We start from the raw sequence: 21,597 nt of genomic DNA, 5'->3' as shown, positions 1-21,597 counted from the left end.
AAAAGCTGTGGGGCGAAAAGAAGAGCGCTCCAGTGTGGACTGGGAAACCACGGACCTGTGCCCAGAAAGTGTGTGGCAAAAGTTAACTGTGGATAAGGCCTGAGACACAATCAGACAGACAGACACCTCAAGACTGCGAAGACAGCTAAGCTGTGCTGCTTTGACCTGTTGTGAGCACACTGGAAAGTTCCCAAGTGATTCTTACCTCCAAAAGGATGGTGAATGAGGATGAAAGGAGCACCACCAGCGCATCACGAACCATCTCTTTACATCCAGAGCTTCTCACAGACATTTCTAACTTGGGCTGTGTGTGGGTGTGCAGAGGCTTTAAAGCTACACTTCATTAAATGTGTCGAGCAAGCTGGAACTCATCCAAAGGCCAACTAGTGCCACCCATTGCTTCAGCCAAAGCAGCACTGCTCCCTCATGGAAACCAGGAATAGATGGCCAGGTCTTCATGCAGACCTGGGGCCTGGCCCTTAAAAGCGCCCAAGGCCCAGAGAACCTAGGAAACTGCCTCATACCAAGTCAGATCATTGGCCCATCTAACTAATAGTGTCCGTGCTGACTGACAGCAACTCTGCAGGGTTTCAGGCAGAGGATATTCCCAGCCCTACCTGGAGACGCCAGGGATTGAGCCTGCATGCAAAGCAGATACTCCACCACTGAGCTGTACAACCCTTTCCCGAGTGTAAAGGCCACACCATGTCCCAGTTTAAGCTGCAGATTTCAGATAAATTGAAAAGCAGGATGCTGAGAACAACTTAGGGAAAACTAGTCTGTGTCCACAGGTAGAGAAATGCAATGCGGCGAGGAGAGATTTGCAGTCAAGCAATATATATATAAAGCGTTTTGAAAACACAAGACACACTTTTATAAATACCATCTGCTGTATGCAATGCTTAATCTCAGGGTTATGAGCTTGAGCCCCACAATGAACCAAAGATTCCTGCATTGCAGGAGGTTGGACTAGATCAGGGGTCGGCAACCCGCGGCTCCGGAGCCGCATGCGGCTCTTTTACACCTTTGCCGCGGCTCCGCAGATCCTCGGGGACCCTGAGCAGAAAAGCAGAAGCACCAGAAAGAGGAAGGGGATGGAGCTGGGCAGCCGAGCCGGGCAAAGCAAGGCAGCGGCAGCAGCGGAGCTCGAGAAGCGGCGGCTGCTGGGATGGAGGAGGAGGCGGCGGCGGCCGGAGAAGGGCTGCTGCTGCTGCTGCTTCTGCCGCCGGAGGGAAGCTCTGCCAGGCGGTTTCATGGCTCATAGCTTCCCCCGGGGTAGGACGGGCGGTGGCGGTGGAGAGGGGAACGCCTCGTCTGGAAGACGGTGAGGAAGCGGCCGAGCAGCTCACGGCGGCGCCTCTTCCCTCATAGTGCAGGGAGCGAGGAGGAAGAGGAGGAGGGTGGTGGCAGGAAGGCGCGCCAGGGCGCGCTCCTTTTCGCCGTCGCGGCCGCCCGCCCGCCCTCAGGCCCCGCGCGCCGCGTGACATCGAGAGCCGCCCACCCAGGCCACGCTCTCCTCAGCCCCGCGCGCGAGGCACCTGAGGCGAGGGAGAGAGAGTGCGCGTGCTCGAGGGAAATGGCGGGGCGGGGTTTTTGTGTGTGTGTGTGAGTGAGGGGTGGCGGTGGTGCTTCGGGATCCTTTTCCGTGCCTTGCTTCTGAGTGGCCGCCGAGTTGAGGGAGAGCACCTGAGGTGAACCACAAAATGGGCCCGCACTCCCTGTCAGGGAGGAAGGGGTGAATTACGTCAGTGACAAGGAGGGGGTCCAGAGGTAGCCAGCAGGTGCCGTGATGCAGCATCTGGGCCTCAGAGAGAGGCGGGGGAGCACGAGAGCAATTGCAGAGGGAGGGGGGCTGTTAGGCACCAAAATCCTGCCTGCGGGATTTCCCCCGTTCTCTCGTGCCTATGCAATCCCTGCCCTTCTCCCTTCCCCCTCAAGATTTGCTGCAGAGACAAGCAAATGAAGAAGAAAGGGAAGAGTATTAGCTGACATGTCCCTGGATCCCATGGAAAGCACCACAGATTCCTTTGCTTACCAGCTCTTTTTATTTTAAGTTGGCTTCAAACCTGTAATTGTGTAGGTGTATGTATGTATACATACATATACACACATAAATATTCATATCTCTTCCCTCTCACCTTCCTTTCACCCAGTTTTTCTGGCACTGGTTTATAAATGCTGCTATGTAGAAATGATGAGAAAGTTGCACCAGCAGAAGGAATGGATATGTGCTGTTAGTAAAAAGAGAGGCAGTTGAACTGCAGGGAGGGACAGACACTTTTCTATGTATTAATTTGTATAATGCCCTCTATGCACATGGTGCTTTGCAAAAAATGGATATGAGAGGTACCATACCCCTCTTTGCTATCTGAAATAGACTCAGGGAAAAGAGAGAGAATGGGGGAAGGGGAAGAATGTGTGGTTATTTACATTTGGCTTGTTTTGCGGCTCCCAGTTTGTTTTTCCCTTCGGAAACGGGTCCAAGTGGCTCTTTTTGTCTAAAAGGTTGCAGACCCCTGGACTAGATGAACCCTTGTGGTCCTTTCCAGCTCTACAGCTCTATGATTCTAGAGGAACATTACTGGGGAAGGAGGATTGGGAGGAAGCAAAAGGATCTAGACAACTCACGCCAGTGAGCCAAGCCACAATGAACAACGTCAAAGCCATGCACCCAAAGAACATGTAACGGGGCGCAATGACACTCCGGGCAACATCGCGCGCCTTAAAGGTGGGGGGCGGAGGTTGGGGAAAGAGGTGAACCACCAGGAAGCCACGAGAACACGGGCAGTTCATTGGAGGCCCCAGTAACTTGTGAGAGTCTTCCCTCGAAGTCCACGCGTCATTGGGACTGCAGCCCCGGGCGCTCAACAAACCTTGCCCTCGGCACAGCACGCGGCCTCTCCGCCCCCCGTCGGCGGAGAAAGAGAAAGGAAAGTCAAGCCTCCGCCTCCCCTTTCTCTTTCTCGCGGGCGGTCCGGCCAAGTCCCTCGCCTTGTCACACACATACACACACACACAGGCCGAGTCACGCGGGGGGGGGGAGATGCAAAAAATAGCTTCTGCGGGCCTCGCCGCCTCCTTCCTTTCCCTTTCTGCCGCGCATCCCCGGCAAAGCGCCGTCTCCCTTTGCGCCCTTCGCAAGCGCAGCCGCGCGGGCAGCCGGCACCCCTCCGCCCTGCAGGGCGCAACCGGCCGACCCGCCCTGGCCGGAGAGTCGCCCCCGGCGCGCCGCTGCTCGCGCCTTACCTTGGCTGGAGGCGCCGCGGTCGCCGTCGGCGCTCACGCCCTTCTCGTCGCCTGCTGCTCGCCCTTTAAGTCCATCTGCGGAGGAGAAAAGAGAATCGGCGTCGTGAGTGGCGCTGCTGCTGCTGCTGCTGCTGCTGCCGCCCAGCGCAGGGTGCAGTCCGGGCATGGGGGGACTCTCCTTCCGCCGGCTGAGCCCCGTCGAGCCCGCCTGCGGAGCTCACATCCACGGCTCCGCGCGGACCAGCGAGCCGGCTGCTCCCGCGGCCATCCAGCCCGCGACGCTTTTGTCCTTGGCGGCGGAGAGAAAGTCGAGCTCAGCGGCGGGGCTCGGCGATCCCGGCCCGCTCCATCCCTCGGCAGCCGCGGGCGGATCCACCTGCGCCCGGCCCCGAGTCTCCCCGCCTGCTCTCTTCACACCCCCCGACGGCAGCGAGCGCAGCGAAGGCGGCGGGGGAGGAGCCGGCGAACAAGAAGGAACAGCGGGATGGAAACGGGAGGGGGGGGCGCAAGAGAAAGAAAGAAACCCACACGGGAGGGGGCGGGGGAGAGGCGCATTGTTCGCCAGGGGCGCTGGCGATTGGCGCAAGCGCAGCCAAGAGGCGGGCTGACGGAAAGTTTGCTGTTCAAGCGCTCCATCTGGTGCCGGGATCTCGGGCGCGGAGCCCCGTCGCCAGCGGCTCCAAAGCTTCTCTTGTCCTGGGCCGGACTTTTAGAATGAAAATTTGCTGGAGCCACACCGAATTAATTATTGAGAAGAAATACACGGGGGGGAAAGAAGCAAGTTGATTCCTTGATTGATAATATTTAACCCAACTACTTTAGAATACGATCATGGGTCATCCATAAAGTACAAAAGAAATCAGCTCCATAAGGACACGAATCATTCCCAAAATATTATTATATATGAGGCTCTGACATGTGCACGATAAGTACCTACAATCCCAATGACAGCTGTGAACTTGCCTTTAGCCGGGTAATTTCATGCATATTAGGTCTCATTTGAGACAAACACGCATCAACATAAAGAAGCCTCTCTGAACTTTCATGTTTGTTCCCTGTTCACAACATCACGTCAAGGAGAACTGCGGAAGAACAGCCAATGCTCCTGAGAGAGGCGTGGATACTGTATCTGGTTGTATATACCAAAATTTATTTTGATACTATATGATATGACTCGATACTATACAACCCAAAGCGCACACTGATTCCCACACCCGCCTCAAACTGAATTTAATTTCATTTAATTTCGAGTTGCCATATTCTGAAGAGCAAAAAAGAGGACACATTTGCTGACTTCTACGTTTAACTATGGATTCCTATGACAACTCTATCCACGAAAAAGAGGCACATGGCAACCCAAGTCCGACCAAGACATTTGGCTACCTGATGTGAATGACAAAAGAATGCCCCTCCCTGCCAGGGAACGAGGAGTCAGTGAAGAATATTGGGTTATAGCTGGGTTGTTTTTATTTTGATCATGTATTTTGTGGTTTTATATTCTGATTTTATCCTGTAAATCTCCCTGAGACCTCTGGGTATAGGGCAGTATAAAAATAATAAAATACATACTCCCAACTTGGTGCCCTCACAGACTTGCTTCAGCCTTCGTTTTGTGTATGGCATGTTTAACCCCCCCCCCCATCTTTCTCCCTCAAGTAAAACTAAAGTTATTTCTTTGGCTATGCAAGTCTGCATTTAGCCTTCCCCCCACAAATGTCATAAACTTTTTACAATACCTGTGTTGTTTCTATTCCCTTGTCTAAAATAAAAATATTTTTTTAAAAAAAACCAAACAAACAAACGGGCACTGCTTTCACAAAGTATACAGGTGAGGCAACCTTCCCCAAACTGGTGCTCTGGAGATATTTTGGATTGCTGACTGGGGTTAATGTGAGATGCAGTTGAAACACCTGGAGGGTCAAGACTGATAGAAGTCATTTACCTTTCCCCACACATTCCAAGTAAAGGAAACATGCAAGTCTGAGTCACACTCTGCTTACCTGGGGAGGGGGAGACCCAATGAGGTGCCCCACTGAACTCGAGGGGCAGACATGGGTCCCAGTCAAATGCTTAATAATGATTTAAATCCCATTGTTTTCAATGTAAATTAAATGTGACTGATAGCACACTTGCTCAGAAGTAAGTCCTGCTAAATTCTATGGGGCTTAGTAACAGGTAACTATGCATGAACTGCGTAAACTTGTTTTTAATGGCATTTACTTCCACTTTGTGCTTAGGAAGGCAGCCTTGAAGAGATGAGAACTAGCACAGCATGGGGGGGGGGGAGAAGGGCTGTTTCCTTAGTATCATATTGTTAATTCACATTTCTCATTCCTTTATTACCAAAAGGATAATATCCCAAGTTGTTGTTTTTTAAAAACTACAACACCTAATTGGATCGAGATATCTTTGTGAGAGATCAATCTATGCTTAATCAAAGTATGATTCTGAGCATTAAGAGAGATTGCTGTGTTATGTACCCAGGAAGGGGAAAGAGTAATTATTGATATTCTACAGCATTTTAAATAAGTTTGGGGGTATTCTTTTGTTGTTTCCGTTTTAACTATTTGTGCTTTTATCTTATGTTTTTATCTTGCGAACTGCTCTGAGTTCTTTTGACAAAGGGCATTATATAACTCAAATAAATAGATAGTACATTAAAGAGAGAGAGAGAGAGAAAGGAATCAATTTGTGGTGCCTTGTGAGACAGAGGCTGTGGCGGAATGGACAGTTTTATGGGTGGAATGGTAGCAATTCTTCTCTTCACCCTTTGGAGCTCCCTGAGTAAACTTCTACTATGGTTGATGGACAAACACAATAAATGTTATTCTCTATTCCATAATGCCCCTACACCATTTTTATTTTTTATTTTTTTTAAATCCTGTTTATTGGAGAATGGAGGAACTACAGCTCTGACTTGACTCACTAAACCCATTCTTAAAGAGGGTGAGGGGAGCTGCGGGCTTGTGAGCCAGAAATGCTGGTGTTGGTCGCCAGAAGGTAACACTGTATATACATTTTTACCGGACCCAGATTCTTGATAAAATCTCTTTCCTTCTTTCAGTAAGTTTACAGCCCTCATGGTTGGCAGAGTGAAAACTTGAAAGTTTCATGCGTTTGGTATCACTGGAAGAAGGTGTTTAGCTAGGCAGCCCCTCTTCTCCATCTCCTACCCTGCCCAATACTCTGCATGCTGCAAGCCACACCCTTGGCCTCCAGTTCTCTCTGTTACCACCAGTGCCATAACTAGCATTTCTGACACCTGTGCAAGCATCCAAAAATATGCCCACCCCCAACCAAGGGACCAGCAGTGGAGGGCACTTTAAAGCTGGCTATGAACTTTTTAAAGGTGCACTTCTGAAATCCCAGGTTCTTCCTGCTCCAGCAGAACTGCCTCTATTGAGGAACTGTTGTGGAAAATAAATAAATAAAGCTGGTGGCTGTCATCATCAATCGCCTCCTTCCTCACCAAACAGCACCAAACAGGGTTTTGCTGTTTTAGGATGCAGGCAGAGGGCTAATAAGAAACTGCTGCAGAACCACTCTGCCTGCCCAAAGCAAGCCTCCGAGATGGCAGTCTGATACACATTTGCTCAGAAAGAAGCTCATCATGTTGAGTGAGGCTGACTCTCAGGTGTGTATATGATGCATATCTGTTTTTCTGAGGAACAACAACCCTCCATTACCAAAACAATGCTGACTACAACAACTCCCCTTGTCCCTAACTATTGGTGATACTTAATGATGGGAATTGGAGTGCTGCAGCAGTGGCTGGGAGTGGGGGACAGGTTCCTCACTTCTGGTGTAGAAAATGAGAAAAGGCACCAGTTCCACTTCACGGAGCCCTAGGGAAAGTATGTGCATTCTGTTACAAAACTTTGGTGCTCTCTAGATAAAGTAAAAGGCACTATTCTTTTAGCACACTCTCCATTAATTGCATTTTCTTATGGGTTCTCTTTAATGCCACTGCATTTACAAAGTGTGATAAAGTAAAGCAGTCCCAAGAAGTGAATTTACCCAGCAGCTGAGTCATCACCTGGCATCTCAAGAAAGGAACTTTACCCAGCCTTTACCCAGCGGTTGAGTCACTGCCTGCCTTATGTGATGAGTTTGCCACTTCATTGGCAAACAAAATTGTTTTAGTTCGGCTAGATCTGGGACTGCTATTCAAACACAGAGGCTGTGTGTGTGTATGTCTATGTATGTATGTGTGTTATTCCAGGTATTTGAATCAAAACCAGCATCAGGGTGATGCAGAAGGTTATGTCTAGGCAAGAGATACATAAAAGGTCCCTTGAGGGCTAGATCCCCATCTTAGCAGGTGAAAGGTCAACTCCCTTACCGAAAAGGGTTATCAGTAGAGCTGGATCATTGTTCAAATGTGAACATCTCAGCACTCATAGAACTGCCAGCTCAACACAGACACCTTGCAAAACAGTTTTGCAAAATTCTTCTGGAAGTGAGACATGTTGAAGCAATAGCTTCTCCAGCCCTCTTCCTCTACTAGAGCTTTTGTATTGCTCCTTCCCTATTGGCAAAAGTAATGTACAGAGGATGGGGCAGGACGGGGTGGATGGAGAAACTGGGTGGGTTATCTTCCATTTCCTCTGCTCTTTCAAAGGTATATGCCAGGGAAAGCTCATGTGGTGTCCTCCAGATGTTGCTGGTCTACAAGTTCCGTTATCCCAGACCATTTGCCATGCTGGGTTGGGCTGGTGGGAATTAGCATCCACATTTAGTATATCACAGAATAATGGAAAATACCCCAGTGTAGTCTCTCTGGCAACCCTACCTACTCAAGGTAATGAACCTCAATGGCCAAATCGGGGTGCAAAGATACAAAAGAGGAGAGGACTCGCGTGCTTGTAAGAGTGGCATAAGAGAAGGGGTTTTTAGCAGATGTAGTTTGTCAGCTATTAAATCCCTCTCTGCTTCTTGCATCTGCCCACCCTACTTGGTACTGGCAATTTAATGGTTATTACCCCAGTTCAAATGTTTCAATTTCAGTTAAGATTATTGAGCGAAGAGTTTCTCTTCAGAGTCAGGTATAGCTGGATTTTATCTCCTGTTCCAGACTCCGGTTGCTAGAGAGCAAACATCAGCAAAAGGAAACTATTGTAGTCGGAGGAAACTTTCAAAATTTAAGTACATGAGAAGAGTCCTGCTGTATCACTGCCAACCTTGCATTTAAGCACTAGCCTGGAAGTGGTAAGCAACCAGAAATTCCATGCAGGTTAGTGGGAGGACTGGAGGAGCAGGAACAGATGACTCCTTACCTCCTCTGCACTCCACACAGAAACTAATCAGGATGCTAGAAGAGATAAACCCCCTCTTCTACATCCAGCATAGAAATGCAGTGAACTGCCTGCAGGAGCCACTCCCCCCCCCCCAGTTTGTTTGTTTGTAGGCTGGTTGGTACCTTTGTTGAGTTTATTTACAAGGCTGTCATATATCCAGATGAGAGTGAGGCTGGAGGTGTTTCATTTCACTGCTGTCATTTCCTGCGCCTGGTCTCCAGGGGACTCAGTTACGAGCTACACTTCCTTTCAAGTGGCTGCTTCTCTGACATTTGATATGACCCAGCTCATCAAAACCAAAACCAAAAACTACGTCAGCAAGGGAAGAGGCATAAAATTAGCACAAGCCGCTCTCATGCGGCTATTTATACCCACAAGACAAAAACAACACACACAAAAAGGTAGCTTAATTGGATTATCATTACAAGAAAATATATACCAGGGAGCATGACTATCATGGAAGTGGGGGAAATGTGTTGTACAAATCAAGAGAATTCATTCATGTGAAACTAAAAAAGAAGTCCCAAGATGCTAAGGTCCTAGCAAGTGCCACAAGGTCACTCAGAGTGAACATGGTATAGATGACCCAGGTGCGAAGGAGGTAGGAAACTCCTGCCCCCCAATAGTTGTTGTGTAGAATAAAGGTGTGGCTCGCATGGCTTTACAGATATTCGAGGCTACATTCTGCAATTGTAGGAATAGCTCAGTCAGTTCCAGAGTAGCACTTCCTATAATATGGACACTCATTCGGCCTCATACACTCTACCACTGAATTATGGCCTTTCTTGTGGCTCTACTGCCTGATGTGGGGGTTTCCCATACTTGAGACACCAAAGAACCATGTGATGATCCACCAAGCCACCCTTTATGGTGACAAAGTGGAGAAGCCATCAGGCAAAGGCAATTTCCAGCTTCTTGCTCAAGAGGGATGTGACACATAGACCAGCTTCAACTCATCTTCTTCTAAAAGACCAGGAACTGCATTTCTAACAAACAGAATTGCATGAGGTTTCCCTGGCCACTGGATTGCACTTCCCTTTTCCAAAGAAGGAACAGCACAGAAAGAAAGAAACCCATTGACTCCCTCTGCAAGGATGCACATGGGCTTTTCTCTTCAATGTCTCCTTCAACATCCCCATTGACTGGAAGAGATCGTCCTGGCTCAAGCCAGCAGATGAGAAGCAACTGGGTCCACAAAAGAGAATGCTGGCTGCAAATACAGGATCTGCCTTTCTAAGGGATACACCAGGTAAAATTTCCCTCTTCAGCAGACTCCTAAAAGACTCCCTTTCCTCAACCCAGAAACCTATTTGTAGGCCTCCACCTGCATGGTCTAATTCAGCTTTCCCCAACATGGTACCTCCAGGTGTTTTGGAGTACAGCTCCCATCTGCCCTGGTCAGCATGGCCAATGCTCAGGGATGAAGTGAGCTGCAGCCCAGCAACATCTGAAAGGCAACAAGGCTGGTCTAATGGAAGGACCAAACTGTGACTTAGGGACTGTATGTGGTCCTTGATGATGTTCAAGAATCTGCATGGAAATTCAAGAAGAAAAGCACCTGTTTCCTCAGAGGAGAAATAAAGGTTTGCCCTTAGTATGTCCTAACGGTCAGGAGTACCTTTACCTTTTTTAGTATGTTCCCCTCCCTTCTCTTGGCCACATGCAGAATCTATGTACACCAGGAGGCAGGTAAGGGAGGCAGCATTGTCACCCCAAATGGGCAGGTAGTATCCATCTCAATCTGTCCTGGAGACTGAAGTCACACATCAAAGTGGGATGCAACAGAGACACTGCTTCCCCCATGTCATTGCTGCCCTGCCTGTTGCTTTGCATACGCAGCTCTCAGTGAGACAAAACAAACCTGCTCCCACACCATCAGACTTCTTTTTTTCTGGCTAAAGAAAGTGACAGTGAATGCACCTGAAAATGTGGGGTGCTTGAGGCAACGTTGTTTAACCTCCCTGCAAACAAATGAGAATAAATGCACAATAAATGGCTGAGAGCCTCAAACCTCCCCACAAGCTATGTGTAAATGTAATCAGGATGAGTGCTCGGTAAACAGGTTGCCTGGAAGTGACTGGTGACTCATGCAGAAGCACGGAGGGATGGCTCTCTAAGCCAGCAATTTGGGTGGGGGTCATGTTCCACAGATTGTGCCTAAAACCAAAATTGCGTGTATGGGTTCAGTGGCAGCTGCGATTGCCAACTGTCATTTCCCCTGGAACCCCTCCCCTTTTTTCTTTTGTTTTGTTGTTTTATTGCCACACACATAAAGCTGAATGTGCCCAAGTTAAATGCTTGAAAGTTCTGGGGTAACTATAAAAGAAATGCTGGGGAAACACAGGGTTCCTCTTTCAGGAAGGCAGCTCTGCAGTGAACAGAAGGAAAGCAGCACCTAAGCAACTGGATCCACCCAAACTACGGTAAATCAAAACCAGAAAGAAGCAAAGGTTGCCTGCAGTGCATATGTGTTCTACATTTGATTCCAAATAAACAAGACTGTGAGCAACTGCTCTGCTCCTCTTTCTACTTCTTTCAGGAGAGTTACAGTTTGGGCCATCTTCTGCTCAAGGGGAATGCAGAGACCCCCTTCCCAGCCCCAATCCTATGGCTCTGTCTCCTAGTGGTACAGGAGAGAGGTTTGCTTTAAATGACTTTACATTGATTTAAACACAAACACACACTTGAAAAGCCCAGTACAAATGGACAGCCTGGAGACATGGTCACATCACAGAGGACTAGTATTTACGATAATTACCCCTCCATTCTGGGAACTCTGCAGAAGTGAAGGGCTGGGTGCTTTTTCAGAGGGGTGAAGGTGATGTGACAGACTCCTTGATGCCCACAGTCTGACTCTCTTTCAACCATCCAAACCAGTTTCCCACTATGTTTGGAAACAGATGACAGGGTGTTTTTTCTCCCCACCTGAGATTTGTAGGTAGCTTGGAAGAAGGGGTCAGTGCTCCTAATGTACATAGTACCGTTACAGTTTTATTTCTGGAAAACAGGCTTTGCAGGTTTTTGTTGTTTTAAAACCTACAGAACCTGTTTGACCAGTAGGCAAACAAAAATTCAGGAAGCGGAGCCATCTGCCAACCACTTTCTCTGCATTGTTAAAAACAGTTCTCTGTCTCTGTTCTCAGATTTTCACAGTGCTTTTTATAAAAGCAACAACCCTGCAAAATTCTTTCAGCTAAAGATGGCAGTAAAGAAATGAGACCATTTTCTACCATGCTGCCTTTGACTCTTTTTCTTTTCTTTTTTAAAAGGATTGTCTCTTTCCTCCAACAGGAGGGACAGAAATGTTATGTTGGAAATTAAAGTGAAAGAACCAGCTGGGTGCAGCAGCAGCAGCAGTGCCGTTCCTCTGAAAGAGTCTGGTTATAGTTAGGGGCCTCTCTGACCTACTTTCTACATCATTTACTGACGGAAATGTTAACATACTCCCCGTGCCCCAAACAATATAAACCATGGCATGGCAACTTTTTTATTTTCCGGCCAATGGATCGTTCTCAGAAAAATCAACACAGAGAGAGACAGAAAGAGAGCGCAAGAGGCTGCCCTGCCTGCCACTCGGCCCTTCCTCCTTCAAGCTACATTCGTGTACCATTAACAAATGACCTTAACCGCCACAATTAACATTTAAACAGGGCTAGCCTCACCCTTGCTTTCAGCAGCAAGACACTCCCAGCGCCAATTATAGTTTGGCCACAAACATCACAGGGCTGTGCGGAGCATAATGGCTAAGAGATGGAGCTGCCGATCAGGGCATCCCAGTTCAAATGTGCTGTGAAGTCACTAGATGGCCTTTGCGAAGTCTCTCACTCTCACTCACTCACCTCCCCGCCCCTCCACCTGCAGCATGGGGGATCATTCTTCTTTCTTCCATTCCTCCAAGGTGCATGTAATTGTCTTCCTCCCCATTTTATCCTCACAACAACCCTGTGAGGTAGGTTAGGCTGAGAGGGAGTTTCGTGGCCCAGTGGGAGAATTTGAATCCTGGCCTCCCAGGTCCTCAGTGGACACTCTTTAACAATGACACCACATTGGTTTCCAACAGAGCTGTTGCAAATACTCCAACTAGGTAATGACTGTAAAGCACTTTAAGCATCTGAATTGCATTTATCATTCCATTTGTACCCTAGATTTCTTCCCTTAAAATTTAGAATCCCTGACCAGTAGTTACTGCCACACCTACCCCATGCATTCACAGCACATGACTTCTCCTAAGGAATCTTGGGAACTATAGTTTACCCCTCCAATTCCCACCACCCTGAACAAACTACAGTTCTCAGGATTGTGGAAGGCCAAATGCACTTTAAATGTGTTTTAAATGTATGGTGTAGATGTGACGTGTACTTGCACAGGCAGCTCACCCCAGCCTATGCCTGATGGGTCTCCGCTGGTAAATGGCTCCAGCCCGTGAGTTTGCACCTCAAAGACACTATTTTTGCACCAAGACCGAAGCTCTGGTTGCAGCTGTGCCTACACACTGAAGCCCCTGAAGCCCCTGCTGCCCCTGTTTCCTTGTTATATGTTTGCTTCTCATCTCTGCTCAGGGTGTCTTGGCAATCGTAACCTGGCTTCGGTTGCCAGAACCCACAGTGTCAGGGCAAGTGAATGATCTTCCCCGCCTGTGCAAATTATCTCCGTTTACCAGAGCCACACTCTAGCAAAAGGTCCTTGGAAGCCGCACTAATAAATAATCAAGGTAGAAACACACAACAATCACACTGAGGTTCAGAGCAAGCTCCCTTGACTAGGACTGCGAACTTTTTATCCTCCTCCTGACAGGATTGCATGTGCAGTTCACAGTGGTGTGACATACAAAAACCTAACAGGAGAAGCTCTCCCCATAATTATTTATTGAGTACATCTCTCTACCCCATCTTTCCTCTGTGGAACTCCAGGCAGGGCAATGGACAGGGGGTTTCCATGCAATCTCCCATCACCACATGGGCCAGATCTGGACCAGCTGATCTTCATCACAGTTGCTGCACCACCTTGTGCCTTCAGATCCCGTGTGGTAAGAGCCTGCATGTTGTAGGGGTGGGGAACCTCGGGTCCAAGGTCGGAATGCAGCCCCCCCCCAGGCCTCTAGAGCTGGCTCTTAGAACTCTCCCCTTCCCTCACCCTGCTTCACCTCTCCAAGTTTTTGCAGCTGGAATGTGCTCCTGAATCCTGATAGTGCCTCTTGCTTGCCTTGGTGGAAGATAAAGAGGGTGTGAGCATGTGTAGGAACTGGCCTACTGTACACAAGGAAAATTCACATTAGTTGTTCCACCCACCTTTGTCTCTGGATGTCGTGGACTGGTTGGACGCAGAGGAATAGTGGGAGGAACCAGCTGGGGAACCCCCAAGGGAAGAAGGCTCAGAGGCTGGGGAGTGATGGTGGGACGACAATGAGTGGTCAGAGGCAGAAGAGGGAGAAGACTGGAAGGAGGAGGTGGCAGAAGCTGAAGAGGTAATGGGGCTTAGTGAGCTGGGAGAGTCTGGGGCAGAGAGAAGCCCAGAAGCAGAAGCAGAAGCTCAAGCCGGAGAGTGGGATGAGGGAGGCCAAGAGGCAGAGAGGAGTCAGTCTGGCGAAGAGTCACAGGTGTTTCCCCCTCCTGCTGCAACAAGCTCCCCTCTCCGCTTGTCTCCCAGAACCAGAAGTAGTATGAAAAGGGCGGAGGAGAGGTTGGTTGCAGGCAGGCGCAATCTCCAATTGCTTGGGGAAAGCCCTGGAAAGGAGGAGACATAGCCTGTTGTGAGGAGGCAGGGATGTTCAGTCTTGGCAACTGATTTTCATGGAGGAAGGCCACTGGGAATGAGGTGTTCTGCTCCTTAGGCCTGACACTCAACCAAGTCTGCGGAGGTTGTGTTTTTGCTAATGAAGAGTTATCTCCATCTTTGAACTGTGCCCACCTGCATGCTCCTGTGACCCTGGCACTACTCACCCCTGGCATGAGACCTTTGGAAGGCCTTTGGGATTTGGCTAGCACAGCGTGTGGCAGCAGAGCCAACGAAGAGCATAAAGGGGAAAGTGGTAGTGGTGGGAGTGGTAGACCATGTTCTTCACACCGAGCCTGGGGAGCTGCTAGTAGTGTACTTTGGGCTTTCAAATTTCAGCTGTGCCCTGGGCTCCCCCCGCCTCTTGCACTCCATTCAAGTCACTGTTGTGGCACCAACTGCTGTGCACTCTCGGCTCAGTGCCCAGGGTGGGCCAACCAGTAGCATTCCCCTAATCTGCCTCTGATGTTGCTCCATCAGAACAAGCAGGGCACTGCCCCACCAACCTCAACCTGCCCTCAGCCGCCACCACCCATCTGCCTGTCTCCTTTCTTACGACCAGTTCTGGGAGTGGCATTGCCTGTCAGTTTCCTCTGTGGCAGCCTCAGTCTTGCCATTGCCCCTTGCAGAACTCAGCATGAAGAGCACAGGGACAAAACTAGGCCACATCTGTACCATACATTCAAAGCAGTACTGTACCACTGTAACAGTCATGGCTTCCCCCCTGCCCCAGACCCTTATTTCCCCCGCAAAGCTACAATTCCCAGCTTGGTCGTTCCCTCTTCCCAGGAAACTCTGGGAACTGCAGCTCTGGGAGAGGAAAAGGGCTCTCCTAACAACTCTCAGCACCCTAAACAGGTCACAGTTGCCAGGATTCTTTGGGGGAAGCCATGATTGTTTACAGTGGTGTAAATGTACAGTGTAAATGGAGCCTTAGGTGGCTCTTCCTGTCACTGGCTCTAGCCTCCTGCTGGCTCGATAACGTCCACCAAAGCTGTGCCACGAGGCACCATTGTGCTGAACTCTTGGAAGGGCAGGATAGACATTTAACAAAATAAATAACTTGGGCTTGCTGTAACTTAATGCAAGGGAAAACCTGGCTGGTTAAGTGCCTCCCTGTGGTGTCTGGCACAGGAGTATTCCCAGGAAATGAGGTCGCAAAACATCTACCCGTAATCCTTGGCAGGACTCAGCTGCACCCCTATCTGGACAGGGATGGCCTAACTTACAGCATCTGTGCTCTGGCAACCTCTAGTTTAGATTCCTGTAACACATTAAACAGACAGCTGCTTCTGAAGAGGATTTGGAAACTTCAGCTATATGCTCAAGACAGTTTAAGCATATAATGGATCGTGGCCCAACTGCACTGCCTGCCAATTCTGGACCCAATTCAAAGTGCTGGTTTTGACCTACAAGGCTTTAAATGGCTCAGGACCACAATACCTCAAACCTCTCTCCTTATGAACCTACCCTGATGCCGGGATCATCCACTGGGCCCTTCTTCGTGGGCCTCCTCCATGAGAGGTCCAGAGGGTGGAAACACAAGAATGGGCCTTTTCTGTGGTAGCTTCTCATTTGTGGAATGTTCTCCGCAGGAAGGCTCATCAGGTGCCTTCACTACAAATCTTCATTACATATCTTTAGGCATCAGGCGAAAACATTTATCCTCAACCAGGCGTTTGACTGAGTAACATTCATAATAATAATAATAATAATAATAATAATAATAATAATAATAATTTATAATAATAATTTTATAATAATAATTTTATAATAATTTATCTCACTGGGTTTCCCTAGCCACTCTGGGCGGCTTCCAAAAAATATTAAAATATATGTCTATAATGTCTATTAAACATTAAAAGCTTCCCTAAACAGGGCTGCCTTCAGATGTCTTCTAAAAGTCTGGTAGTTGTTTTTCTCTTTGACATCTGGTGGGAGGGTGTTCCACAGGGCGGGTGCCACTACTGAGAAGGCCCTGGTTCATTGTAACTTGGCCTGGTTCACTGTAACTTGGCTCAATGTGAGGGAAGTGTGGTTATTGGTTTGTTTTGTTTTATTACATATTTTGTGTTATCTATGTTGTGAACCATCCTGTGATCTGTGGATGAAGGGTACTATATAAATTACAAACCAACAAAATAGCATTCTTGAGCCCATGAGCAACATAATTGCTCACTGCTGTGACTCTGGCATCTAAACCCTTGGTGGAGAAGGAAGGACGTTGCTCCACAAAACCACTCTCCACCCTATGCATTGTCAGGGCACCACCACAAGTTATTTTTGGAACCCAAACCAGTTTATTCTGGTGAGAGGTTTCCAAAGCGTGGAGTTCCTCTTCTCTCCTCGAAAGGCACGAGAAGTGGGTTTCTCGCCACACCTCAAAGGAAGGCTGCTTGGGGAAGCCATTTTTAGAACGCCAGCTGGGGAAGGAAGGCGCTGCTGGGGGAAGAGCTGAGATCTGAGTCCTTCCTTGCTCACAGCACGATTGCAAAAGAAAGCATCCGGAAAAATAGAATGTGATTCACCCCAGTGCATTGCGCAATCTCCAGGCTGCAAGCCACAGGAGGGATGCAAATGAAGAGAAAAGAAGAGGCGGTCCAGTTGGGAAATATGTGCTTGTTGGCACCCAGTTCTGCCCTTGGATTAAGACCAAAGTAGGGGGCAGGCCTGGGGAGCGTGCCCTCCTTCAGTCAGGAAGAGGATGAACGGGCAATCAGTGTTTCAATTCTGTGAACCCCCCTGAGACCCCGGGTATAGGGTGGTATATAAATAATAATAATAATATTGTAGGTGCTGCTGCAACCAGGCTATGGTGTCACTCTCAGTCAATGGTGATGTAAAATGGATCCACAGATCCACAATGGTGATGTAAAATGGATCCACAGACAGATTTCAGGCTTGCAGGATCTACTTTGATTGATTCATTGATTTTACTAGGATTCCAAGGTCCATGAGGCTCCAAAAATAACAAATTGGCAAATCAAATTACAGGAATTGGTGGAGACGGCTCAACTGACTAGTAAACTCAGAGGAAACTCAAAGCAAATTTGCGGAAAAATGGGATGGTTATAGAAGATATGTTCAAAACTACAATAATAGTTTTGACTCCGTACTAGCATTCGAGTGATAAAAGAACTAAAAGGAGGTGGACAACAATTAAGGTTGACAATTGAGCTCTTGGTACAGCAAACTAAATATGACATAATAGGCATCACTGAAACCTGGTGGGATAAGTCCCATGACTGGAATGTAATAATGGAGGGTTACAATCTATTTCAGAGAAACAGACCAGACAAGAAAGGAGGAGGAGTGGCGTTATGTCAGGGATGTGTATACCTGTGAAGAGATCCAAGATTTAGAACCTCAAAGCCAAAGTGAGAGCATTTGGGTCAAAATTAAGGGAGAGATGAATAACAGGGACCTCATTGTGGGAGTTTACTATAGATCCCCAAGCCAAACGGAGGACATAGATGATGCCTTCCTGGAACAGATGGCCAAGCATGCAAAAGGAAGGGAGATAGTAGTAATGGGGGACTTCAATTACCTGGATATTTGCTGGATGTCAAACTCAGCCAAGAGCATAAGGTCAAACAGATTCCTCACTGGCCTTGCAGACAACTTCGTTGTCCAGAAAGTGGGAGAAGCAACAAGAGGAACAGCCATTTTAGATCTGGTCCTAACCAATGTTGATGACCTGGTTAGTGGTGTAGAAGTGGAAGGATCATTAGGCGCGAGTGATCATGCCCTTCTGAAGTTTACTATACAGCGGAAAGGAGCAGCCAAGCATACTAGGACTCAATTTCTTGACTTTAGGAAAGCCGACTTCATAAAACTTAGGGAAGTGCTGGGTGAGATCCCATGGACAGTAATATTAAAAGGAAAGGGAGTTCATGATGGCTGGGAGTTTGTTAAGAGAGAGATAGTAAAAGCACAACTTCAGGCAATACCGATGAGACGGAAACATGGAAGGTGCCTAAAGAAGCCGGGGTGGCTATCTAAAGAACTTTTAACTGAGTTAAGATTAAAAAAGGATGTGTACAAAAAATGGAAAAGGGGGGAAACCACCAAAGAGGAATTCAAACAAATAGCCAGCACGTGTAGACACAAAGTCAGAAAAGCTAAAGCACAGAATGAACTCAGGCTTGCTAGAGAGGTTAAAAGCAACAAAAAAGGCTTTTATGGGTATGTTCGTAGCAAAAGGAAGAACAAAGAAACAGTGGGGTCACTCAGAGGAGAAGATGGTGAAATGCAAACAGGGGACACAGAAAGGGCTGAACTCCTCAATGCCTTCTTTGCCTCAGTCTTCTCCGATAAAGAAAACAATGCCCGACCTGAAGAATTTGGAGCAAATGATTCAGCAGAGGAAACACAGCCCAGAATAACTAAGGAGATAGTACAAGAATACTTGGCTAGTTTAGATGTATTCAAGTCTCCAGGGCCAGATGAACTGCATCCAAGAGTATTAAAAGAACTGGCAGATGTGATCTCAGAACCACTGGCAGTCATCTTTGAGAATTCCTGGAAAACAGGCAAAGTCCCGGCAGACTGGAGGAGGGCAAATGTTGTCCCTATTTTCAAAAAGGGGAAAAGAGAGGACCCAAATAATTACTGCCCAGTCAGTCTGACATCAATACCAGGGAAGATTCTGGAGCAGATCATTAAGCAAACAGTCTGTGAGCACCTAGAAAGGAATGCTGTGATCACCAATAGTCAGCATGGATTTCTGAAAAATAAGTCATGTCAGACTAACCTGATCTCGTTTTTTGACAGAATTACAAGCCTGGTAGATGAAGGGAATGCAGTGGATGTAGCCTACCTTGATTTCAGCAAGGCATTTGACAAGGTGCCCCATGATATTCTCGTAAAGAAGCTGGTAAAATGCAGACTTGACTATGCTACCACTCAGTGGATTTGTAACTGGCTAACTGACTGAACCCAAAGGGTGCTCATCAATGGTTCCTCTTCATCCTGGAGAAGAGTGACTAGTGGGGTGCCACAGGGTTCTGTCTTGGGCCCGGTCTTATTCAACATCTTTATCAACGACTTGGATGATGGACTCAAGGGCATCCTGATCAAATTTGCAGATGACACCAAACTGGGAGGGGTGGCTAACACCCCAGAGGACAGGATCACACTTCAAAACGACCTTGACAGATTAGAGAACTGGGCCCAAACAAACAAGATGAATTTTAATAGGGAGAAATGTAAAGTATTGCACTTGGGCAAAAAAAATGAGAGGCACAAATACAAGATGGGTGACACCTGGCTTGAGAGCAGTACATGTGAAAAGGATCTAGGAGTCTTGGTTGACCACAAACTTGACATGAGCCAACAGTGTGACGCGGCAGCTAAAAAAGCCAATGCAATTCTGGGCTGCATCAATAGGAGTATTGCATCTAGATCAAGGGAAGTAATAGTGCCACTGTATTCTGCTCTGGTCAGACCTCACCTGGAGTACTGTGTCCAGTTCTGGGCACCACAGTTCAAGAAGGACACTGACAAACTGGAACGTGTCCAGAGGAGGGCAACCAAAATGGTCAAAGGCCTGGAAACGATGCCTTATGAGGAACGGCTAAGGGAGCTGGGCATGTTTAGCCTGGAGAAGAGGAGGTTAAGGGGTGATATGATAGCCATGTTCAAATATATAAAAGGATGTCACATAGAGGAGGGAGAAAGGTTGTTTTCTGCTGCTCCAGAGAAGCGGACACGGAGCAATGGTTCCAAACTACAAGAAAAAAGATTCCACCTAAACATTAGGAAGAACTTCCTGACAGTAAGAGCTGTTCGACAGTGGAATTTGCTGCCAAGGAGTGTGGTGGAGTCTCCTTCTTTGGAGGTCTTTAAGCAGAGGCTTGACAACCATATGTCAGGAGTGCTCTGATGGTGTTTCCTGCTTGGCAGGGGGTTGGACTCGATGGCCCTTGTGGTCTCTTCCAACTCTAGGATTCTATGATTCTATGATTCTAAGGATTTATTATGTTTTCAGAATGTATTAGAAAAGTTATATAGAAAGGTTTATTGTTTTGTGTACATTCAAATGTAAGATAAAATATATGCAAAGGGACTTGACAGGAAGTCAAAGTTGAAGAAAAGATTTTGAAAGATAAAAGGGGAAAAATATTTACTTTCATTACTATCATTTTGTGTGCGGGTGTGGGTATGTGGGTGTCTACACATATGAGTGTTGTTGTATGCAATGTTTGGGAGGAAATAAGAAGGTAAATAACAAATAAACTAAATATCGATGTATGTAATTTTTATTTCTTAATTATATTCAGTGGTAGTATGGCTGTATTGTTTTTTGTAACATAAAATCATTCAATAAAAATTATTTTTTTTTTTTAAAAAAAAAGGATTCCAAGGTCCACCAACTAGATGCAGGGGTCCATGGATTTGCTTCAGGAGGAAAGAAATACAAAAAACCTCATACAAAAGCTTTTGTATGAGTTTGGATTTGATATCCCGCCTTTCACTCCCCTTCAGGAGTCTCAAAGCAGCTCACATTCTCCTTTCCCTTCCTCCCCCACAACAAACACTCTGTGAGGTGAGTGGGGCTGAGAGACTTCAGAGAAGTGTGACTAACCCAAGGTCACCCAGCAGCTGCATGTGGAGGAGCAAGGAAGCGAACCTGGTTCCCCAGATTACAAGACTACCGCTCTTAACCACTACACCACACTGGGAGATTTAGGGCATCACATTGCAGGACAGAGTCTCAAACAAAGATGTGCTCTCCCAAGCCCACATGTCTGCACTTCTGTCTCTGCAACATCTACACTGGTTGGGTCATGTACACAGAATGGAAGATGGCAGGATCTCCAAGGATATGCTTGATGGGGAACTGGCCTCAGGCACCAGGCCCATTGGCAGACCAACTCTGTGTTACAAAGAGGTCTGAAACTGTGACACAAAGGCTGGCAATACCAACCCCACCATGTGGGAATCCCTTGCAGGTGACCACAGTGCCTGGAGACAGACAGTCAGGTTGTACATCCACAGCAGTGACCAGAGGACAAAAGACCACTAGCAGGAGAACAGAGAGAAGAAATGTCATGGTGCATCTGAAACCGGATACCTTCATCTGCTCCAGCTGCAATAAGACATGTCTCTCCTGTATCGGTCTCTACAGCCACAGAAGGAACTGTAACTCTCCAACAATTACAGTGACTTTACCCCCAATGGCACACTCTTCCATTGTCAAGACAGATGGATGCTAAAAATATGTTTATGGGCATTTTTCTGTGGAGAGGGTCCATACCCCTCATCTGATTCTGAAAGGGGT

General features: G+C 47.5%; 1 protein-coding gene across 6 annotated transcripts in view; it reads right to left on the bottom strand.

Annotated features, from left to right (window-relative positions):
- HDAC7 (histone deacetylase 7) overlaps positions 1–21,597 on the bottom strand; it is a 186,704-nt gene that overhangs the window by 108,990 nt on the left and 56,117 nt on the right. For 2 of the 6 annotated variants that reach the window (XM_081851707.1, XM_081851705.1), the window contains one exon: positions 3,247–3,321. The exons of 2 other annotated variants lie outside the window; for them this stretch is intronic. Coding sequence is in view for 2 of the 4 variants with exons in the window: in XM_081851705.1 (XP_081707831.1) it covers positions 3,247–3,321 (75 nt within the window). In the remaining 2 variants the exon portion in view is untranslated. Of the gene's footprint in view, positions 1–2,782; positions 2,904–3,246; positions 3,654–21,597 lie in introns of those variants that run through there. 2 more of the 6 variants (XM_081851704.1, XM_081851709.1) reach the window with 2 other exon arrangements.

Source organism: Podarcis erhardii (assembly GCF_964252035.2).
Source record: "Podarcis erhardii genome assembly, chromosome: 2".
Lineage (NCBI taxonomy): Eukaryota > Metazoa > Chordata > Lepidosauria > Squamata > Lacertidae > Podarcis > Podarcis erhardii.
Note: the sequence above shows the minus strand (reverse complement) of the source record. Positions and strands in the feature narration are given on the sequence as shown.